This window comes from Girardinichthys multiradiatus, chromosome 2, assembly GCF_021462225.1.
Source record: "Girardinichthys multiradiatus isolate DD_20200921_A chromosome 2, DD_fGirMul_XY1, whole genome shotgun sequence".
In the NCBI taxonomy this organism is placed as follows: Eukaryota; Metazoa; Chordata; class Actinopteri; order Cyprinodontiformes; family Goodeidae; genus Girardinichthys; species Girardinichthys multiradiatus.
In genome coordinates this window covers 22823524-22843255 of record NC_061795.1, presented here as the reverse complement: position 1 = coordinate 22843255, position 19732 = coordinate 22823524, and the positions used below count along the sequence as shown (strand labels likewise).

Genomic DNA, 19732 nt, shown 5'->3' with positions numbered 1-19732 from the left:
TTATTTTAATAAAATAAAGTTTTAAATAATGATCTGCTGAATAAAACCAACCTTCTGGATGACCATTTCTCAATGGTGTCTAATTAGCTGCCTTTAGTTATTGAAATAATATTCGAAGAAATATTATTAAAGGAGTATTTTGGAAAAGAGCCAAATCTTTCTGGAGAAATGGGGCTTAATGGTGTTTACTTAGTTATCAAATCTAGTAAATGATGTTCAGGGACTATTATTCACTAGCTTGAGAACCAACAACCTATCTGTTGACTAGTCTTAGCGCTAGCAAACACATGTTCTTACCGTTAGCAGTTAAGCTAACAAAGAAGCGGATAGCTTAGCACCAGAATCAACACATACCTTTAAAATACCAGGGTTAATAAAAGGGTTAAAATGCATAAGCGCGGACAGCGCGTTATGAGCGATCTTCTGTTTAAAATCAACCTTCAAGTAAAGTTTCTCTTAACTTTAAAACATACAAAGAACACAAACCGGCCTGTGTGCTACAGATAGCATGCTAGCACAAAGAGAGCCGAGTTCCACAAACAAACTTCATAACATGAAAACGTTTAGATCATTTCATCCTAAACCTATCTGTTAATCTGCCCAAACCTACAGGTCCTTCTCAAAATATTAGCATATTGTGATAAAGTTCATTATTTTCCATAATGTCATGATGAAAATTTAACATTCATATATTTTAGATTCATTGCACACTAACTGAAATATTTCAGGTCTTTTATTGTCTTAATACGGATGATTTTGGCATACAGTTCATGAAAACCCCAAATTCCTATCTCACAAAATTAGCATGTCATTAAAAGGGTCTCTAAACGAGCTATGAACCTAATCATCTGAATCAACGAGTTAACTCTAAACACCTGCAAAAGATTCCTGAGGCCTTTAAAACTCCCAGCCTGGTTCATCACTCAAAACCCCAATCATGGGTAAGACTGCCGACCTGACTGCTGTCCAGAAGGCCACTATTGACACCCTCAAGCAAGAGGGTAAGACAGAAAGAAATTTCTGAACGAATAGGCTGTTCCCAGAGTGCTGTATCAAGGCACCTCAGTGGGAAGTCTGTGGGAAGGAAAAAGTGTGGCAGAAAACGCTGCACAACGAGAAGAGGTGACCGGACCCTGAGGAAGATTGTGGAGAAGGGCCGATTCCAGACCTTGGGGGACCTGCTGAAGCAGTGGACTGAGTCTGGAGTAGAAACATCCAGAGCCACCGTGCACAGGCGTGTGCAGGAAATGGGCTACAGGTGCCGCATTCCCCAGGTCAAGCCACTTTTGAACCAGAAACAGCGGCAGAAGCGCCTGACCTGGGCTACAGAGAAGCAGCACTGGACTGTTGCTCAGTGGTCCAAAGTACTTTTTTCGGATGAAAGCAAATTCTGCATGTCATTCGGAAATCAAGGTGCCAGAGTCTGGAGGAAGACTCGGGAGAAGGAAATGCCAAAATGCCAGAAGTCCAGTGTCAAGTACCCACAGTCAGTGATGGTCTGGGGTGCCTTGTCAGCTGCTGGTGTTGGTCCACTGTGTTTTATCAAGGGCAGGGTCAATGCAGCTAGCTATCAGGAGATTTTGGAGCACTTCATGCTTCCATCTGCTGAAAAGCTTTATGGAGATGAAGATTTCATTTTTCAGCACGACCTGGCACCTGCTCACAGTGCCAAAACCACTGGTAAATGGTTTACTGACCATGGTATCACTGTGCTCAATTGGTCTGCCAACTCTCCTGACCTGAACCCCATAGAGAATCTGTGGGATATTGTGAAGAGAACGTTGAGAGACTCAAGACCCAACACTCTGGATGAGCTAAAGGCTGCTATCGAAGCATCCTGGGCCTCCATAAGACCTCAGCAGTGTCTCAGGCTGATTGCCTCCATGCCACGCCGCATTGAAGCAGTCATTTCTGCCAAAGGATTCCCGACCAAGTATTGAGTGCATAACTGTACATGATTATTTGAAGGTTGACGTTTTTTGTATTAAAAACACTTTTCTTTTATTGGTTGGATGAAATATGCAAATTTTGTGAGATAGGAATTTTGGGTTTTCATGAGCTGTATGCCAAAATCATCCGTATTAAGACAATAAAAGACCTGAAATATTTCAGTTAGTGTGCAATGAATCTAAAATATATGAATGTTAAATTTTCATCATTACATTATGGAAAATAATGAACTTTATCACAATATGCTAATATTTTGAGAAGGACCTGTAACCTCTGACCATGGTGAGGAAATGTTGTCCAAGGGCGATGAATTTCGAAGAAACGTCCACAGTCAACAAGTGGTTACCTCTACGTTCGCTCTGTGAACAATAGGGTTAGCTCCGGAGAGCTGGGTGACTCGTTCGGTCCGTCAACCAGCTGTTCGTTACCGTAAACACGGCTGTGCAGCCGTGGTCCTTCCTTCAGGCTGGGAGACTGCGTCTTTGCCTGGGCTTCTCTCGAACACCGTTTGCGTCTGCGGGGCTTCGGAGAGACAGTCAGCAATGCTTGTACCTTAATTATCCCCGTTCATGAATGAAAATACCGGATACACAAACAGTATTTCATTCTACTTAACTTTGCATATGATCGATGATCGTATGGCTTTGGATCCAGTTGAATTTTATGTCTTTTTGCCGCAAAAGACATCCGCGCGCTGGGCCTCTCCTGACCGGTCCTTCTCAAAGGCCGTGTGGAAAGAGAGCGTTATGTGGGAAGGGTGGGGGTCTTATACAGGCAGTGGCATCACTGGGAAGTCCTCTGCTACCCCCATTTTCCCCTTCGGAGTTTTAATGTTGAAATCCATGGCTGTAGGTCCCAACACCATGCCACATAAAATCTCAGGGCAGGGTTAAGCGGATGCTGAAGTCAATAGCAGGCAGATGGTGGCTACTTTCTGCAGAGTCAGTAGCTTCAGACCTCCAGACTTTCTGAGGCCTTCAGATTAGCTAAACAAAAGTGTGTAAAGAGCTTTATGAAATTGGTTTCCATGCCCTAGCAGTTGCACCCAATCGTCAAATGCAGTGGCGGAAAGCATGCCACCCCTGGGTGTAGAGTTGTGGAGGCGTATTCCCTGAAGTAACAAATCATGCATGTCAGTCTTGCAATCCAATGGAGGAGTCTGGGTACGGCAGTTGCCAGGAGAACCTGACCCAACCTGATCATACACCTCTGGAAAGAATTATAACAGAGTGTTGGAGCCAGGGCTTCTCGTCCGACATCAGTGTCTGACCTCCCAAATTCTCTTCTTGATGAATGGTCAGAAATTCTCATAGACACATTCCTAAACCATGTGGAAAGCCTTCCTAAAAGAGGTGAAGAGCCTATAGCTGGAGAGGGTTGGCTGACATTATATTAAGTCCTATGGATTAAGAATTGTATGTTACTCAAGTTTATATATATAAAGTTATACAAGTGATTATGGCAATACAGCGTATGAGTTTCCCTTTCGGAGTTAAATTACTAAAGTAAATTAACTTTCTGATGATATGATAAAGTTATTAATATCCACGTTTACTAAATAAAAATTTATGAACTGTCAACTTTTCAAAGCAACAAAAACAATTAAAATGCTAAAATGATTCAAATAGTGTGGTGAGGATAAAGAGGTTTTATGGTTTTATGGCCATTTAATTTATAAGATTAACAGAAGGGCTGAGATTATATCCAGTCTGGCAATTTTATAGTTAGAAAATGTTGGGATGAAAACATTTCAATGAGCTGTTAGTGCAATAGCAGTGTTATCATAAACATAATTAGGCAGGTTCATATTTATTTTGTATTAAATTTAAATAATTATACTAATAATGTAATATAAATGAGATTATTTGATTATTTAAAATTATTTAGCTTTTAGTTTAGGTTGCTTTTAGATAGAGAATATTTCTTTGAGTAAGTCCTGTTTAAAATGCTGGGCCTTAGAAAAGTTTAAAGTTAATCAGAAAAAATTAAATGAATGAATCGACAAGACTGCAGAAGTCAATACAGCATAAAATAAGAACACTGTAAAAGGACTGACCAAGAAAGACTTATAAAGCCTTACCAAATAAGGCAGTATAATTCATTCCCAATAAAAAATGCATAAATAACACAATTTCAGGGGGGAATATCTGAAGGTTGGAGGTATTCTGAAGCCTTTTCCAAAGACACAGACCAGAAAAGAAAAATGTTGCTATTCCTAATTTTGAGTGCACTATAAGAGCAATTAACTGTGTTTTGAATGTAGAGCTCATAACATAATCACTACTATTATCTATCAAGATGCAGTTTACTTAATAAAACCCTTAATATATAAACATAAAGCTCTTATTGATAGTAATTGAGATAATTTACTTGGAAGGAACCTGGAGAAAACTTTCTTCAATCTATTTTTCCAGCACATCCCAAAAGACTGTATAAACGACATAATTTATTGAAAATAACAGTTCATAGCCTTATTTAACAGCCTTTCTTCATTAAAACTGCTTTAATAATAAAATGCTGTGTCTTTCATATCAGGTCAGCCCAGTTTAACAACCTAGTGTCAGGTCGTGCTCTGACCTGACACTAGGTGGCGCCGCAGGTGAACCTGCTCAGTTTTGTGTGGTAAACGTCACATGAACTCTGACAGTTCAATGTGTGTTACAACAAAACTATTATCGCGTTTGTGACGTTTGACTACATGCCACACAAACAAGCCTTTAAAGGGCAGACAAGGAGAAGCTTTCAGGAGAAAACAGAGTTCCCCAGTTACTCTCCAGCTGCTGTTTATGAAACTGAGACCCAGATTCAGGTAAGAATATTAAATATTACAAAATAAATAACTAAGCAAGGCAACCATGAGACCCGCGTCAGTTTAGTGCACATGTAAGTGTCAAAGTCCAATGCATCATAAAACGTTCACAGAAATAATTTTTAGATGTGTTTCTGCAAACAGGATTGTTTATGTTAACTATTATAAGATGTGTAATTCCTTCCTGTGTTGACATTTAGATCAGTTATTATTCTCAGTTAGTGTGTTGTCTGTGAACCAATTTCCAATATTTGAAAAAAGAGTTAAGATACAGTACAGCTAACATGTCAGAAAAATTTAAACATCAAACGCCCTTCAATAGAGGTCTTAAAGAAGATCATTTTAAGGAGAATTCAAAAAAAGTCAAATAGAAAACGTGTTTAATCAAGGATTGTAAAAATATAGTAAGAGAACAATAGAATATGGGACTTGTGTCCAACATAAAATTATACTTGTGTTTAAACTCCTGGATTTGTCTGGTCAAACTACTTTAATTACAAATGGTAGCTTTTAGTCATTATATTCCCAAATGGGGATTTGAGACCCTTCAATGATAAGGTAAATCTTAGTAGGCATGAATTGTGAAGTAACAAAATTAAAGTCACAATATAAAGATGCGTCCCCATTGTTTCCTATTACAAATAATCTTAAATCAATTTATCTTCTTTTTCTATCCGTTACCTTTCATATAAGTATCTCCTCAATGTTTTTTCTTCATTTCACACTGATATATGGATGCAATGCCTTCCAAAAGTATTCATAACCCCTGAACTTTAAAAAAATATTTTCACATTACAAACACAAACTACAATGTATTTTATTGGGATTTTATTTAATGAGAACAACACAAACTAATGCATATTTGTGAAGTGGAAGAAAAAAACACATGGTTTTAATTTTTTTTCTTTACAAATAAATATCTGAAAATATCGGCATGCGTTGTCTAAAACCTAAATGAAAACATAACACAATGATTTGCAAATCCTATTCAACCTATTTGCAATTGAATACACGACAAAAACAAGATATTTAATGTTCAAACTGATAAACTTTATTGCTTTTGGGTAATTATTAACTAATTTTGAATGTGATACTTGCAACACGTTCTAAAAGAGCTGGGACAGGGGCATGTTTACCACTGTATTGCATGACCTTTGCTTTTAACAACTTTAAATAAGGGAACTGAGGACAGTAACTGCTGAAGCTTTGTAGGTGGAATTGTTTCATATTCTTGATTGATGAACAACTTCAGTTGCTTGACAGTCCAGGGTCTCCGTTGTCATATTTTGCTCTTCATAATGCACCACACATTTTCAATGGGAAACAGGCCTGGATTACAGGCAGGCCAGTCTAGCACCTGAACTCTTACTATGAAGCCACGCTGTTGGAACATGTCCAGAATGTGGCTTGGCATTGTTTTGCAGAAATAAACAGGGACGTTGCTTGGATGGCAGCATATGCTGCTCCAGGACCTGTATGTACCTTTCAGCATTAATGGTCCCTCCGCAGATGTGGAAGTTACCCATTCCATGAGCACTAACACAGCCCCATACCATCACACATGCTGGCTTTTGAACCTTTTGTTGATAACAATCCAGACAGTCATTTTCCTCTTTGGTCCATTATTTCTAATACCCATTTGAAATGTGGACTCGTCAGATCACAGCAGACCTTTCCACTTTGTTGTTGATATATGGCTTTTGCTTTTCATGGTACAGTTTCAACTTGCATTGTAGACGTAGCAATGAACTATGTTAACTGACTGGTTTTCTGAAGTGTTCCTGAGTCCACGCAGTAATATTCATTACAGAATGATTTGGTTTTTAATGCAGTGCCTCCTAAAGGATTGAAGTTCACAGACATTCATTGTTGGTTTTTGGCATTTGTTGAAGTACCCCTTTAAAGAGGCCTTCCGCGCGTTCGTTTATTCACCATAACCTGGAGGAATTCACAACACATTAGAATAAATCACACGGAGACAGCTGTATGTTATTCAAAGTACCTGGACCAGGGAAGCTCTCATGTGATCAGGACACACACCGAGACGACTTCAGAGCTTCTCACTGGGCACATTGCTTTTATTAAAACACACATTAAAATGGGCATCGCCCTGTTTACAGTTTTTTCTCACATGTAGTCACGTACACACTTTTTCCGGCTTACCATATTTAGACAGTCATTGTCCACCAGCTGCACTCCGTATCTACTGATATAAGCAGGGAGTAACACTTATCACCAATTTTCACACACTTCTGCAGTTTTCAGTAATTTTCCACTTCACCTCTTCTGTGAGAAATACTTCTGCAGACCACACAATACACAATGTCTTTATACTATTTCCCACACTGGTTATGAACATAATAATAATAATGCACACACATAATATATCTCCACAATTTCCCCCTTTTGAAGTCTCCTAAGACTTCACCACTTACTTGAAGATGCTTCATAAAAGATTTGAACAGTCATTACAACCTGTGGAGCAGAAGGAAATGTTTGTCATCATGCTTTTTGACCCTGCCTCCAATGCCATGCCATGTGCCCAGGGACTATTGTCTGTCCGGCCTTTGTAGTCCCAAGGATGCTTACAACCTTCTAAGTCTTGACAGGGAGTACTGACCCCTCTAACTGGAGGGTGTCGATCCGTGCTTTATTCCATAGTCTGTCCAAAGATGCCAATGTAATATTCTACCAGCCTTCTGCTTCCTAGACAGTAATACATATCAGACGCCCTGTAACTTACTCTTACGGGTTAATCTTCGTCCTCCTCCTCGTTAGCATCCACCACAAGCAAAGGCATCATATGGGAAGTTGTAGTAATAAAGCGAACAATCAAAGATCTTATACATGGTACACAGCAACATCCACAGGTAACCATAATAGCTACAAAAACAGCAATGGATATAAACAATGACATAATCAACCCTTCCCAGTGTCAAAACATGCCCGTCATCCAGTCTTCTAACAGATTGTGTATTCCTGAGTGCTCATGCATGGTCGCGGAAAGTGTTTTTAACCCTTCTAAAGCTTTTGAGACGGAACCATCAGGTGCAGTGTTGTTGGGAATAAAAGTGCAACACATATCCCCAAACATATCCCTTTTTCTGCTAACAACATATCTAATGCCATTCGGTTTTGCACAGCCATGAGGGAGGTTGGTGCCAATTGTTCAGACAGACCTTCTACTGCATCCCTTGTTAAGTTAGCTAGACATAAAACATTGTAATGGATGTAGTTGATGCGGTCTACGTTTTTATTTGGGGTCACCGGAAAAAAGGCTGCAATTATTGGGATATTTTCAAAACCTGCTGAGATTTGATCCGCGATTTTATATTCATTTGGCACTCCCCGAGGTACTCCTATGGCATCAATGTAAGTGGGGGAGCCTTGACTTAGGTCAAAGGTTCCTGCGCTCCTTTTCATAACATGCCTTCTTCTTCTACGTGTTAACGCCCTGGTCTTATCATGAGTGGTAGTGGCAGATGTTATATTAGGTCCTATCAGGACCAGTGGTGCCTGTAGCCTAACCATGGCACACAATCCTACAGTCTCTTGTGGGATATTAGTGAGCAGTCTATGGTCTCCGCAATAATAGTAGAGTCCTGATCTTGCCCAACGTCCAATGCCCGCGCCTGAAGTGGTCCTATTACACCAATCTAAGGGGATCTGTCCCACATTGATTTTAGGGTTCTGAGCAGTAAAATTAAAACAAGTATAAGTACCATTCCCTTTTTGAGGGGTAAATGGTCCTGTTTTGGTGTTATTGGGAATTGGAGGAAAAATGCTGGCTAGTGTGGCGCAGTTAGCTGGTGTGGCCTCCTTAGTTAGTTGTATCATACAGTTGTAACCCCACGTGTCCTCTGGATACAGAGGGGCGGGATCTGTGGTAAGATGTGGTCGGGCCGAGGCACAGGCCACACAATCAGCTCTACTTTGTTCTTTTGCTGTTTGTGTTATACACTGAAGCCAAAGGTTATCTTCGGTATATCCAGTGGCCATTTGGATTACCTCTATAGGTTTCAATTTGGAGTAATCAAGTTCCATCACCTGTGGTTTATTTTTTGGCCTGACTGTCGGTGGGACGGTAATTGTGTTGTCCTGGTGCACAGACGGTGTTTGAAAATTTATTTTTATTGGTCCCCATGTGTCTGTTCCTGACTGCCATACTGCAAGAGTAAAATACTCTACAGAGGGTCGAGTGCAGTCCATCTCGAGCCCGTCCAACTAGTCACCCCGCTCCAAGAGCCACATGGTAGGGGTATGGGCCAGGAGTCCCCCATTGTTTACAGTGCTTAGACCATCTTTCGTCCATGCATAAATAAATGGCATAACCTTCCCACCATTCCGCCATTTCCGCAATTCACTACCAGACAGAGGTCAAAAGAAAAGGTGGTGGTGGCCCCACAAACATAATTGAGCTCTATCCCCTCGTATTTAGCCAGGCACCGGTCCGCTGTTCCCTTATTGGTTGCGCGTTTGAACATTTGCTCAGTTTGGCGGCTGTCAGAGCATGTCTGGAATGGAAGTTCACAATACAAACCTAGAATCAATGTGACAATGAAAAATGCTAAAACACCTATACCTCCCGTGACCCAACCCTTAAGGGACCTGAGTCCTAGATTTTCACCTCCCATTCTTTTCGAAGGTGCCTGCAAAGGAAGATAAGGAGTAACAATATGGTGAAACACAAAAGACCTCTTTTTTTTTTTTTTTTTAAAGTTCAGAATGTTCAGTTTAGTTCTTCGGTGGGAGAGCAGCTACGACCACCAGTGAAAGAGAGGAAAGCTCAATCACATCCGCCTCTTCTGTGTGATGTCCTGGTCTTCACTCACAGGTGTAGACTGACCTGGAGCTAAGTGGTCTCACCAGGGGATTATTCTGCCCCTATTGGTGGCACCACTGATCTGACGGTGCACCTAAGGTGTAGACTAACCTTTAGGTGTAAATGAACGCTTTCTCACCCTAGGGGATTATTCTGCCCCTTGAATTGGGTGAGAAAGGTCTTCTGGTGTGCTGGTGTTGTCCCTCAGGTTCTGCTGGACCTCTGGCAGCAATCTCTGTGGTGCCTCTGCTGCTGCACACTGGCTCCAATGATACCACGTGTCTCCTTTGCCCTTGACCCTCACCGCATGTGAGGTTCTCTCTGTGACCTGGAATGGACCCATCCACCTGGGCTCTGATCACTTCCGTTTGATGACTTTCAGAAGGATCCACTCCGCGTCTGAGGTGGTGGCTCGAGCCTCGGATGGTTGGGCGGCCACTTGTTTTGAGAATGCTGCAACCAAGCTGTGGAGAGATCTATAGTAATCACGGTGAGACATAGATTGTTCACATTCAGTCAGAAAAGGTAACCTGGTTTTTGGGCCTGGAAAAGGTCTTCCAGTCTGCAGTTCATGGGGCGTCAACCCATGTCTCTGGCTCACTGAGCTTCTTACTGACATCAAAGCTAAAGGTAATGCTGTGACCCAATTCATTTTGGTCTGTGCACACATCTTAGCCAATTTGGTTTTGATTGTCTGGTTCATCCTTTCCACCTTCCCTTGGGATTGGGGATGGTGCACTGTTCCAAAGGAATGTCTCAGTCCCAGGAACTTTTCAACCTCTCTAAGTTCTTCATTTGTGAAGTGTGTGCCGTTATCTTACCTGATTTTCGCAGGAAAACCGTGCCTGGGGATGTAGTGATTAATCAGACACTTCACCACTGTTTTGCTGTCTTCCTTTTTTGCTGGCCAGGCCTCTGGCCAACCGGTGAACGCATCCACACACACCAAAAGATATCTGAACCCATTCACTCTTTCAGTCATATCAGTGTAGTCTATGATGATTTCCTTACCTGCTACCGGGTCTACAGGGAACTTACCTGGTGCAGGCTTCAGAGTGGGTCTCACATTGAATTGTTGGCAGGTGCTACACGAGCTTATCCAATGACCTACCGTCTGTTTCAGGTATGGATGCCACCAGTGCTCAAGACTCTTCATCATTTGTGCAGTTCCTGCATGTCCCGGTCCATGTGCTTCTTCCAGCGCTGTTGTGGTCAACCCTGGGGGTAGGATGGGACGTCCGTCTGGACTTCTCCATAGTTCATCCTGGTCTTTTCTTCCCCCTCTTGCCTTCCAGACTGATTTCTCTTCCGGTGAGGCCCCCTTTTGCAGTCTACTCACCTCCTCCAGGGTCGGTTCTGGTGTCCATTCAACTTCAGAGTTCATCAAGATGTGTATGAGCAGATATCCAGCTTTGGTTTTGGCTGCTTGGTCTGCAGCTTGATTTCCTTGAGCCACCCTAGTGTAGCTGTTATCATGTCCTTTGCATTTTATGACCGCTACTTCTTGGGGAAGTAGTAGGGCCTCAGCTAATCTTCTCATTTCTGGCTCATGTTTAATAGGTTTCTGTCCTGCTGTTCTAAACCCTGTTCTCATCCATTGCTTTAGTTCCACGTGCGTTGCTCCCGTGACATAAGCTGAGTGTGTGTAGATGTTCACTTTTTGTCCTTCCCCTAGTTCTAGGGCTGCTATTACTGCTAGCACCTCTGCTCTCTGTGCTGATTGGGTGTCTGTCAACCCTTCTGCCTTAAGAGTCACAAAGTTCGTTCCTGTGTCTTCCACCACTGCATAGGCTGCTTTCAGACCCTCTGTGTCATGTCTAAAACAACAGCCATCTGTGTACAGGTTTCTTGCTTCTGTCAGTGGTTCTACTTGTAGGTCTGGTCTGATTTTCTCACTTACCTCAACTTTTTTGGCGCATACGTGGGGCTCTCCTTCTGTCATTCTGTCTGCCATGTTGATCCCTTCATGGCTGTAGATGATATTTGGCACCTCCAGCACCTTACTCAATCTCTGTTGTCTCAATGGTGAGAGTGTGAAAGTTTTTGAATTGACAAATGCCACTACTCCATGTGATGTTAAAATGTGTAGTGGATGTCCCATCACTACGTGGGCTGTTTTTTGAATTATTTTTGCCAACCCTGCTGCATGTCTGGTACATTCATGGTGTCTTTGTTTCATGTTGTCAAGCATCACGCTAATATACATTAGCACTGTTCTTACTCCCCCTTTTTTCTGGAACAGCACTCCGTTCGCGGTATGTGCTGTTACAGAAACATCCAAGTGAAAGGGCAATGTGTAGTCTGGATGTGCCAAGTGAGCAGCTTGGGAAAGGCTGGTTTTAAAAGCAATAAAGGCTTCCTCTGCTTCTGTTGTCCATTCTAGAGGCGCCGTCAAATGGCGCATGCCCTGTGTCTTCACTAAGTCGCGGAGTGGGGCAGTTAGGTCAGTGTATCCTGGAATAAATGACCTGCTGTATCCGGTGAGTCCCAAGAAGGAAAGCATGTCCTTCACCCGCACCGGTTTTGGATGAGAAAGGACAGCAGATTGATGTGAAGGGGACATTCCTCTCCCGGGCTGGGAGATCACCCTGCCCAAGAAATCCACCTGTTTCCGGCAAATTTGTAGTTTGGCTTTGCTGACCTTGTACCCAGCTTTTGCTAGGTGTGAGAGCACCACAGCCGTGGCCTCCAAGCATTCAGAAACAGTTGGTGTCGCCAAACAAATGTCATCCACATATTGAATCAATGTGGTGTTCGGTGGGAGGGGACAGTCTTGGAGGGATTCCTTAAGGACCTGATTAAATATTCCTGGTGAGCAAACGAGTGTAGCGGTACCTGTTTGACTTATATGTGAATGCAAAAATATCTCTGCACTCCTCAGCTAGAGGCAGGCAGAAGAAAGCATTGGCCAGATCGATGCAGGTGAACCATGCATGTTCGGGGTTTAGATTGGTAAGAGCAACATAAGGATTGGGCACTGGAACTGTAGGAGTGGAAAGTGCTGCATTTACAGCTCTCAAGTCGTGGGCCATTCTCCATTTCCCAGTGCCCTTATTTTCTACTGGTAAGATGGGTGTGTTCCAAGAAGAGCCGTCAGCTGGTTCCAGCACCCCAGCGTTCCACAGCCCTTCTATGGTGTCAGAAATTCCAGTTTCGGCTGCTGGTTTGTGAGGGTACTGGGATTTCCAAATGGGTCGGTCAGTGTTAAGCTGAAAAGTGATGGGAGAGCACTGAATGAGTCCCACGTCCGTGGGGCCCTCTGCCCAAAGTGAAGATGGCATGCTCTGAACTACAGCTGCAGCCATTGGATGATCTGTTTTTTCCCTCCCATGATGTCTTTCAAGTTGCACATGTTCCAAGGTGCCAACGTCTGTGGACATGTTAGTAATGCAGTAGGTGTTACATGAGGGGGAATAAGATAGATTGGGTGTGGATGAAGAATGCCAGTCAGTGAGAGCTAGGGAGCATTTTAACAATCCTCCCAGTTCGCGGGCTTCGTGAGCAGGGTGGAGCGCCAGTGAAACATGGGGTACACCATCAGACCACATTTTGAACCAGTTGTCCTGTTCTGTAGACAGCTGCACGGAGGCTACGACACCTTCAGGGGCTACATAAATGTCTGCGGTGGCGATCTCCCAGGAAGTCCCCTCCAGCTCCTCAGCAAAGCTTTCCTGATAACACACAGTTATTCCTGTCATAGAAGAGGGTGACATGTGGCGGGTCAGGGGGAGAGACGTAGGGCGCCAGGGTCGAGATCCAGGATTTCCACCGAAGGAAGGACGAGAGGATGCCTCCGCCGCTGTGGTTTCTGGATGCAGGAGGACCCAATATATGTCAGCCATAGGGTCAGCCAGGGGTTGTATGAGATACTGTCCGTGAGAGAGGCAGGAATTGTTGCCACAGGCTAGTTGAGTTCCATTGGGCAGATGCACAGACAGTCCATCAGGTCCACATAAAATGGTAGCACCCATTTTAATCAACATGTCTCTGCCCAATAAGTTGACAGGGGTGTCCGCTGACACCAAATAGCTGTGGTTCAAAGTCTGTCCCCCTGACCTGTTTAGCCCCAGAAAACCCCATGACAGTGGTAGTCCTTGTGGAGAGGGTAGTAGGAGGGGCTCGTTGAATAGTTGAGCATGTGGCCCCAGTGTCCACCAAAAAAGGAAGAGTTTGTCCATACACTGTCACGGACAGTAAGGGGTCCTCAGTCCCTCTGTCCGGGGGGTTCTGTGGGGGCCCTCAGTAGTGGTCTGGCCCAAAGCTGGGTTCATCCCAGGCTGGCAGCTGAAGTGAAGGTTGCTGCTGTTGACCTCCACGTGGTGGACCACCCCGTCCTCGATACGGGCGTCGCCCTGGGCCTCCTCTGGGTCCATACCCACGCTCATATGCCTCAAGGTTGTACGGACATTCTCGGCTCCAATGACCCTGGTCCTCACAGTAGTAGCAAGCGTCAGCACCCCCCCATCGCCTTGGTGGTCCTCCACGGAATCCACGGCCCCTTGGCCCGCCTCTGCCCCTGAACCGGCCTGGTTGGGCATGATAAGGACCAGAGGTTGCAGACCTCGGTGCAATTGTGTCCTGATGGCCAGGAAAGGGAGGAGTCTGGGGGCCCTGAGAAACCGCACCTTCATACATTATTTTGGGAGTTTTGTTGTCTTTCTTTTTTTCTCCTGCTTTCTGCTTTGCTTCGGCTAACTGAATTTTTAGCAATTGGGTCTGCAGGGTCTTAAGTTCCTCCTCATCTTTCTTATGGTCCTCTCTTATTTTGGACAGGTGGTGAATCAGATGGCGATCCCAAGTTCCAGTGTCTGCTCCAAGCATGTCAGGATTGTCGTCCATACTGGCCTTCACTTGTTGGGGCAGTCCCTTAAGGACAGCATCTCTGAACCAGTCTCGCTGTGCCCCTCATTAGCTGGGTTAGTTCCTGTCCAAGTTTGCCACATGGATTTGCACTGGTCCAGGTATTCCCTGGGGTTAATTTTAGGGTCCCATTCAAACTTAGGGATGGTGCGTCCCCTGGTTACAGGGTATGCTTTTCTCAATGCATCACCTAGCCAGTGGACATGCTGGGTGAAGAGGTCAGAATCCAGGGCTCCTGAGGTGTAAGCAGCAGTCTCAATCTCTCTACATGTGTGGTGTGGCATGCACCGTCCTGCCACTGCTCTATAATCTCCCAATGCTAGCGTGGTGCCTGCCGTCAGGGTGTCTAAAGTCTGGAGCCACACTGCTGCTCCTTCAGTTATGGGGGGGCAGTTTGTCACAGAGAGCTGTAATGTCGCCCAGAGAGAAAGGTTTATACCTACAGGGGGCCCCAGAGCCTTGTTGCTGTAAAAGGGGATAATTGGTTTTTGGGGCATAACTAAAGCCTTCTGGTTTAGCTGCAGCTGTGCGGGGTAAATGTTCCCTTAACTGTCCAACTGTGTTACTGCGTATTGGGGATCCGTCCTCAGGATGGTTTTGCTGCGGATCTGCTCTGTCTTCTCCATTTTCCTTTGGCATGCTGTGCCTGCTTTCCTGCACCTCTACAGCTGGGGTAGAGGTGTAACAAGGTGTGGGTGTGAGAAAAGAATTGGGACACAAAACCCTATCTGGGATTCCAGGATCCACTTAGCATTAAAGCCACTGAACCTTCCGGATCAGTCCCTGCTCCTTGTAAGCCAGAGCCTGGGCCGGGTGCCCCGAATGGTTCCCGTGCCCCAGCCTCTGAAAGTAGAGAGGCCGGCTGGGAGGATGGCTGTGGAGGCGAGTAGAAGGGGTTTGTTTTACTCATGCCTCGTTGTTGCTGTTCTTGTCTTTCTCTTACCTCTCTGTCCTGAAATGCTGTCTTTTCTGCATCATAGAAGGAACCTGCAGCTACTGACATGGATGAGCTGGAACATCTGCTGAAAGATCCACCTTTATCAGCTGGAATGTCCAAGCCCTGCACTACAAGTGTTCCATTTTCTACTTCCTATATGGGGTACAATCCACCAGGGGGCGGTGTGGGCGCACCAGTGAGTGAGCTGTACTTGGGGAGGGTCTATACGGGGGAGGTGTTTCTACGCCCATCCCCTGAGCTGATTTTGACCCCTCCTTCTTGTCTCCTTTTCCGGGTTTTTTCCACTGCATTGTATGAATTCCTCCTTGGTAAATCAAAAGTATGTCTGCCCAGAAACGCTCTTCTTTTTCCAATTTATCTACGTTTGTCTGGTACTTACCTTTGGACCAAACAGTAGCTTCATTCAACTTACTTTGTGCTTCCTGTCTGTTTGTCTTCGCTGTGTTTGTCTTATAGCTTGCCAAACTATAGAACTTTAACCTAGCTTTTCTTATTAATTCGTCAATTAATAAGTGGGAACGCCACACCCAGCAATTAGGACTTTTACCTTGAAGGACTTTAACCTTGATCAGCTTTAAATAAACTTTAAAGCTGCCTTATTTTGCCGACCCTGTCAGCAAATCTTATCTGTCTCTGTTTTAACACGTCCAGTTAACGCACACTCTTTTACAGTTTTGCAGAGTAAAATGACATTCAGAATCAACTGACACCTGGTTAATTTAGCCTATATATAAATTCAATCGGCAGAATTTAATACAATAGGCTCTACCTCAGCTTTTTAAGATGGATGGGCGCCCGGTGTCAGAAGATTCCGTCTGTCACACTCTCTTTTTGTCCACGTCGGGGTCTCCAAATTGTTGAAGTTACCCCTTTAAAGAGGCCTTCTGCGCGTTCGTTTATTCACTATAACCTGGAGGAATTCACAACACATTAGAATAAATCACACGGAGACAGATGTATGTTATTCAAAGTACCTGGACCAGGGAAGCTCTCATGTGATCAGGACACACACCGAGACGACTTCAGAGCTTCTCACTGGGCACATTGCTTTTATTAAAACACACATTAAAATGGGCAGCGCCCTGTTTACAGTTTTTTCTCACATGTAGTCACGTACACACTTTTTCCGGCTTACCATATTTAGACAGTCATTGTCCACCAGCTGCACCCCGTATCTACTGATATAAGCAGGGAGTAACACTTATCACCAATTTTCACACACTTCTGCAGTTTTCAGTAATTTTCCACTTCACCTCTTCTGTGAGAAATACTTCTGCAGACCACACAATACACAATGTCTTTATACTAACACATGTAATACATTTTATTTCCCACACTGGTTATGAACATAATAATAATGATGCATACACATAATATATCTCCACACCTTGCTGCTTACGTGCTGAGATTTCTCAAGATTCTATGAATATTTTTATGGTATTTTGGACTGTAAATGATGAAATCATTACATTCCTTGCAAGAGTATGTTGAGAACCATTGTTCTTAAACTGTTGGACTATTTCCTCAAGCAGTTGTTCACAAAGTGGTGAACCTACCCTCATCATTGCTTGTGAATGACTGAGCCTTTTGGAGATGCTCCTTTTATAACCCAATCACGACACTCACCTGTTTCCAATTCACCTGTTCACCTGTGGAATGTTCCAAACAGGTGTTTTTAGAGCATTCCTCAACTTCCTCAGTTTCTTGTTTCCCCTGTCCCAGCTTTTATGGAATGTATTGCAAGCATCAAATGATGATTGAAACATATATGGAACAAAATACACCCTGGAAGAAAACATAATACAAGCGGCACAGGACTTGAGACAGGACTGGAGGACATTGACACAGCTAGAGCTACAAAAGAATAGTTTAGATAGAAGCATCTTTATATCCTATTTTTTGAATGACCTAGTCAAAGTGTAGACCCCAATCCATTTCAGCATCTGTGGCAAGACTGGAAAAAATGGATGTTCACATTTGCTGTACATTAATATGTCTGAACTTGAGCTGTTTTGCAAAGAATGGGCAAAAAAGTTGGTTGTAAAATGTAAAACCATGTATTATAGTTCTTCCACTTCACAATTATTTTCAACTTCTATCACACTGTATGAAATAAAAAACTGTTATGTAGTTGTAATGTGATAAAATGTGCAAATGTTTAAGGGATATGAACAGTTTACAAGTCAATGTATTTTACTTGTCTTTAACGTGGTAACTTTGGACATTTTTGTCCATCTTTGGCCAGAACAGAGGACTTCTGACCTCTTGTGCTCAATACTAATCTGTTCACTAATTTATTCATTTGATGTCAATGTGCTTTGCATTCACAATTAAACTGCCAAGAATTTGAAATCTTTTTGAAAAGGTATTGCTAAAACTAAACTTGATATATAATAGAAAGTCTCCATCACTGATATTTTTTAAATGTTAATTTCTGTTAAGGTATAGAGAGAAGACAAATTAAGGATAGGAATTAGACAAAAGGGGGAAAAACATAAAATTGCTCCCTCTAACTAAAAAGTTCTCAGGAAGACACTTTACTAACTTGACTTTCTGTATTTTGAAGGTATCCTGCAATCAGCATGAAGATGCCTCTTTTCTCTTTTCTCACCTTTACTCTGCTATCAATGCAACTATCGATCGTATCAGGGGGCAAAATTCTGGTGTTCCCATTGGACGGAAGCCACTGGGTAAACATGAAAGTGATCATAGAGCGACTGCATGCCAGAGGCCACGAGATCACTGTGCTTCGGCCCTCTGATAGCTGGTACATCAAAGAAGAGTCCTCCCTCTACACCTCCGTGACTCTTCCCTGCCATGGCGGATTTGAGGAAAACTTTGACACGTATTTATCTCAACAGCTAGAGATTCGGCTTCAAATGAAGCCCGAATCTTTTTGGTCCAAAATCTGGACTCAGATGCAAATAAGGTGGGTGGTTCTAGACCAGTTCACACAGTTTCATAAGAAAGTGGGTGATATAATTACACACATGTTTGAAAATGAAGATCTGATGCAGTCGTTGCATGCTGCCAAATATGACATGGTCCTGACTGACCCTGGCATTGGTGGAGGTGCAATGCTGGCACGCAGACTCCATCTTCCTCTGGTGTTTAATGCCAGATGGACCATTCATGGTGAAGCTCACTTCCTCATTGCTCCTTCACCTCTCTCATACATTCCCTTTACGGGAACAGAGCTGACAGATAAGATGACTTTCCCTCAGAGATTAAAGAATGTCTTGAGTTTCTTTATTGGGAAACTCACACTTTCATATATCACAGACCCTTCCTACAAACCCATCGTCCGGCGCTTCTTCGGCCCTGATGTCGATTACTCAACCTTCTTCCTCGATGCTGATATCTGGCTTATGAGAAACGACTTTGTGTTTGAATTCCCTCGTCCAACATTGCCAAATGTTGTCTACATGGGAGGTTTTCAGTGCAAGCCCTCAAAATCCCTCCCTGCTGATCTGGTGGAGTTTGTACAGAGCTCTGGAGTTCATGGGATTGTCATAATGACTCTAGGAACGTTAGTAAGCAACCTGCCTCCGGATATCTCAGAAGAGATTGCGGCAGCATTTGCTCAGCTGCCTCAGAAGGTTATTTGGAGGTATATAGGACCAAGACCAAACAACCTGGGCAACAATACACGATTGGTCAAGTGGCTGCCACAAAATGACCTTTTAGGTCATCCTAAAACTCGAGTATTCATCACCCACGGAGGCACCAATGGAGTTCAGGAGGCAATATACCATGGCGTTCCAGTAGTTGGTCTTCCCTTGTTCTTCGATCAGCCTGATAATCTATCCAGGGTCAAGGCAAAGGGAGCAGGTGTGATTGTAGATATTGCCATGCTCAACAGGCATATCTTCAAAGAGGCTCTGATGACAGTTATTTACAACTCCACCTATGGAGATAACATGCGGACGCTATCAAAGCTGCACAGAGATCAGCCAATGAAACCTCTGGATCAGGCTGTGTTTTGGATCGAGTACGTCATAAGACACAAAGGAGCCCGTCATCTGCAAACACACTCCTATAAAATGTCCTGGTTTGTTTACAGCTCTGTTGATGTCTTCACAGCTTTATTAGCAGCTGTTCTGCTTGTAACGTTAATCTGGATTTCAGTTGTTAGATTTCTGTTGAGGAAGATTTTTACTGGAGGAAAAATTAAACATCAATGATGTAAAAATACAAATGCTTATTGAGTGACACTGAGTGAGAAAGGAAAGCGGTTTATCTATGACAATTTCATAAATAAAAGCAACAGAGTTTATATTCAGTGTGTCATTTGTGTATGGTAAGAAAACTGGGGGGTGATGACATTGTAAAA

General features: G+C 43.4%; 1 protein-coding gene across 1 annotated transcript; it reads left to right on the top strand.

Annotated features, from left to right (window-relative positions):
* The first annotated feature begins 4605 nt into the window (after window positions 1-4605).
* On the top strand, window positions 4606-19675 carry LOC124860189 (UDP-glucuronosyltransferase 2C1-like). The gene is made up of 2 exons (XM_047353236.1): window positions 4606-4759; window positions 17966-19675. The coding sequence occupies exons 1-2, from the start codon at window positions 4737-4739 to the stop codon at window positions 19581-19583; spliced, it is 1641 nt and encodes a 546-aa protein (XP_047209192.1). The 5' UTR covers window positions 4606-4736; the 3' UTR covers window positions 19584-19675.
* The last annotated feature ends 57 nt before the right edge of the window (window positions 19676-19732 follow it).

Excerpts from the sequence above, each read along its gene's own strand:
- LOC124860189 (XM_047353236.1), top strand. The coding sequence starts at position 4,737 with ATGAAACTGAGACCCAGATTCAG. Across the intron at positions 4,760-17,965 it reads AAACTGAGACCCAGATTCAG|GTATCCTGCAATCAGCATGA; the intron begins GTAAGAATATTA and ends TGTATTTTGAAG.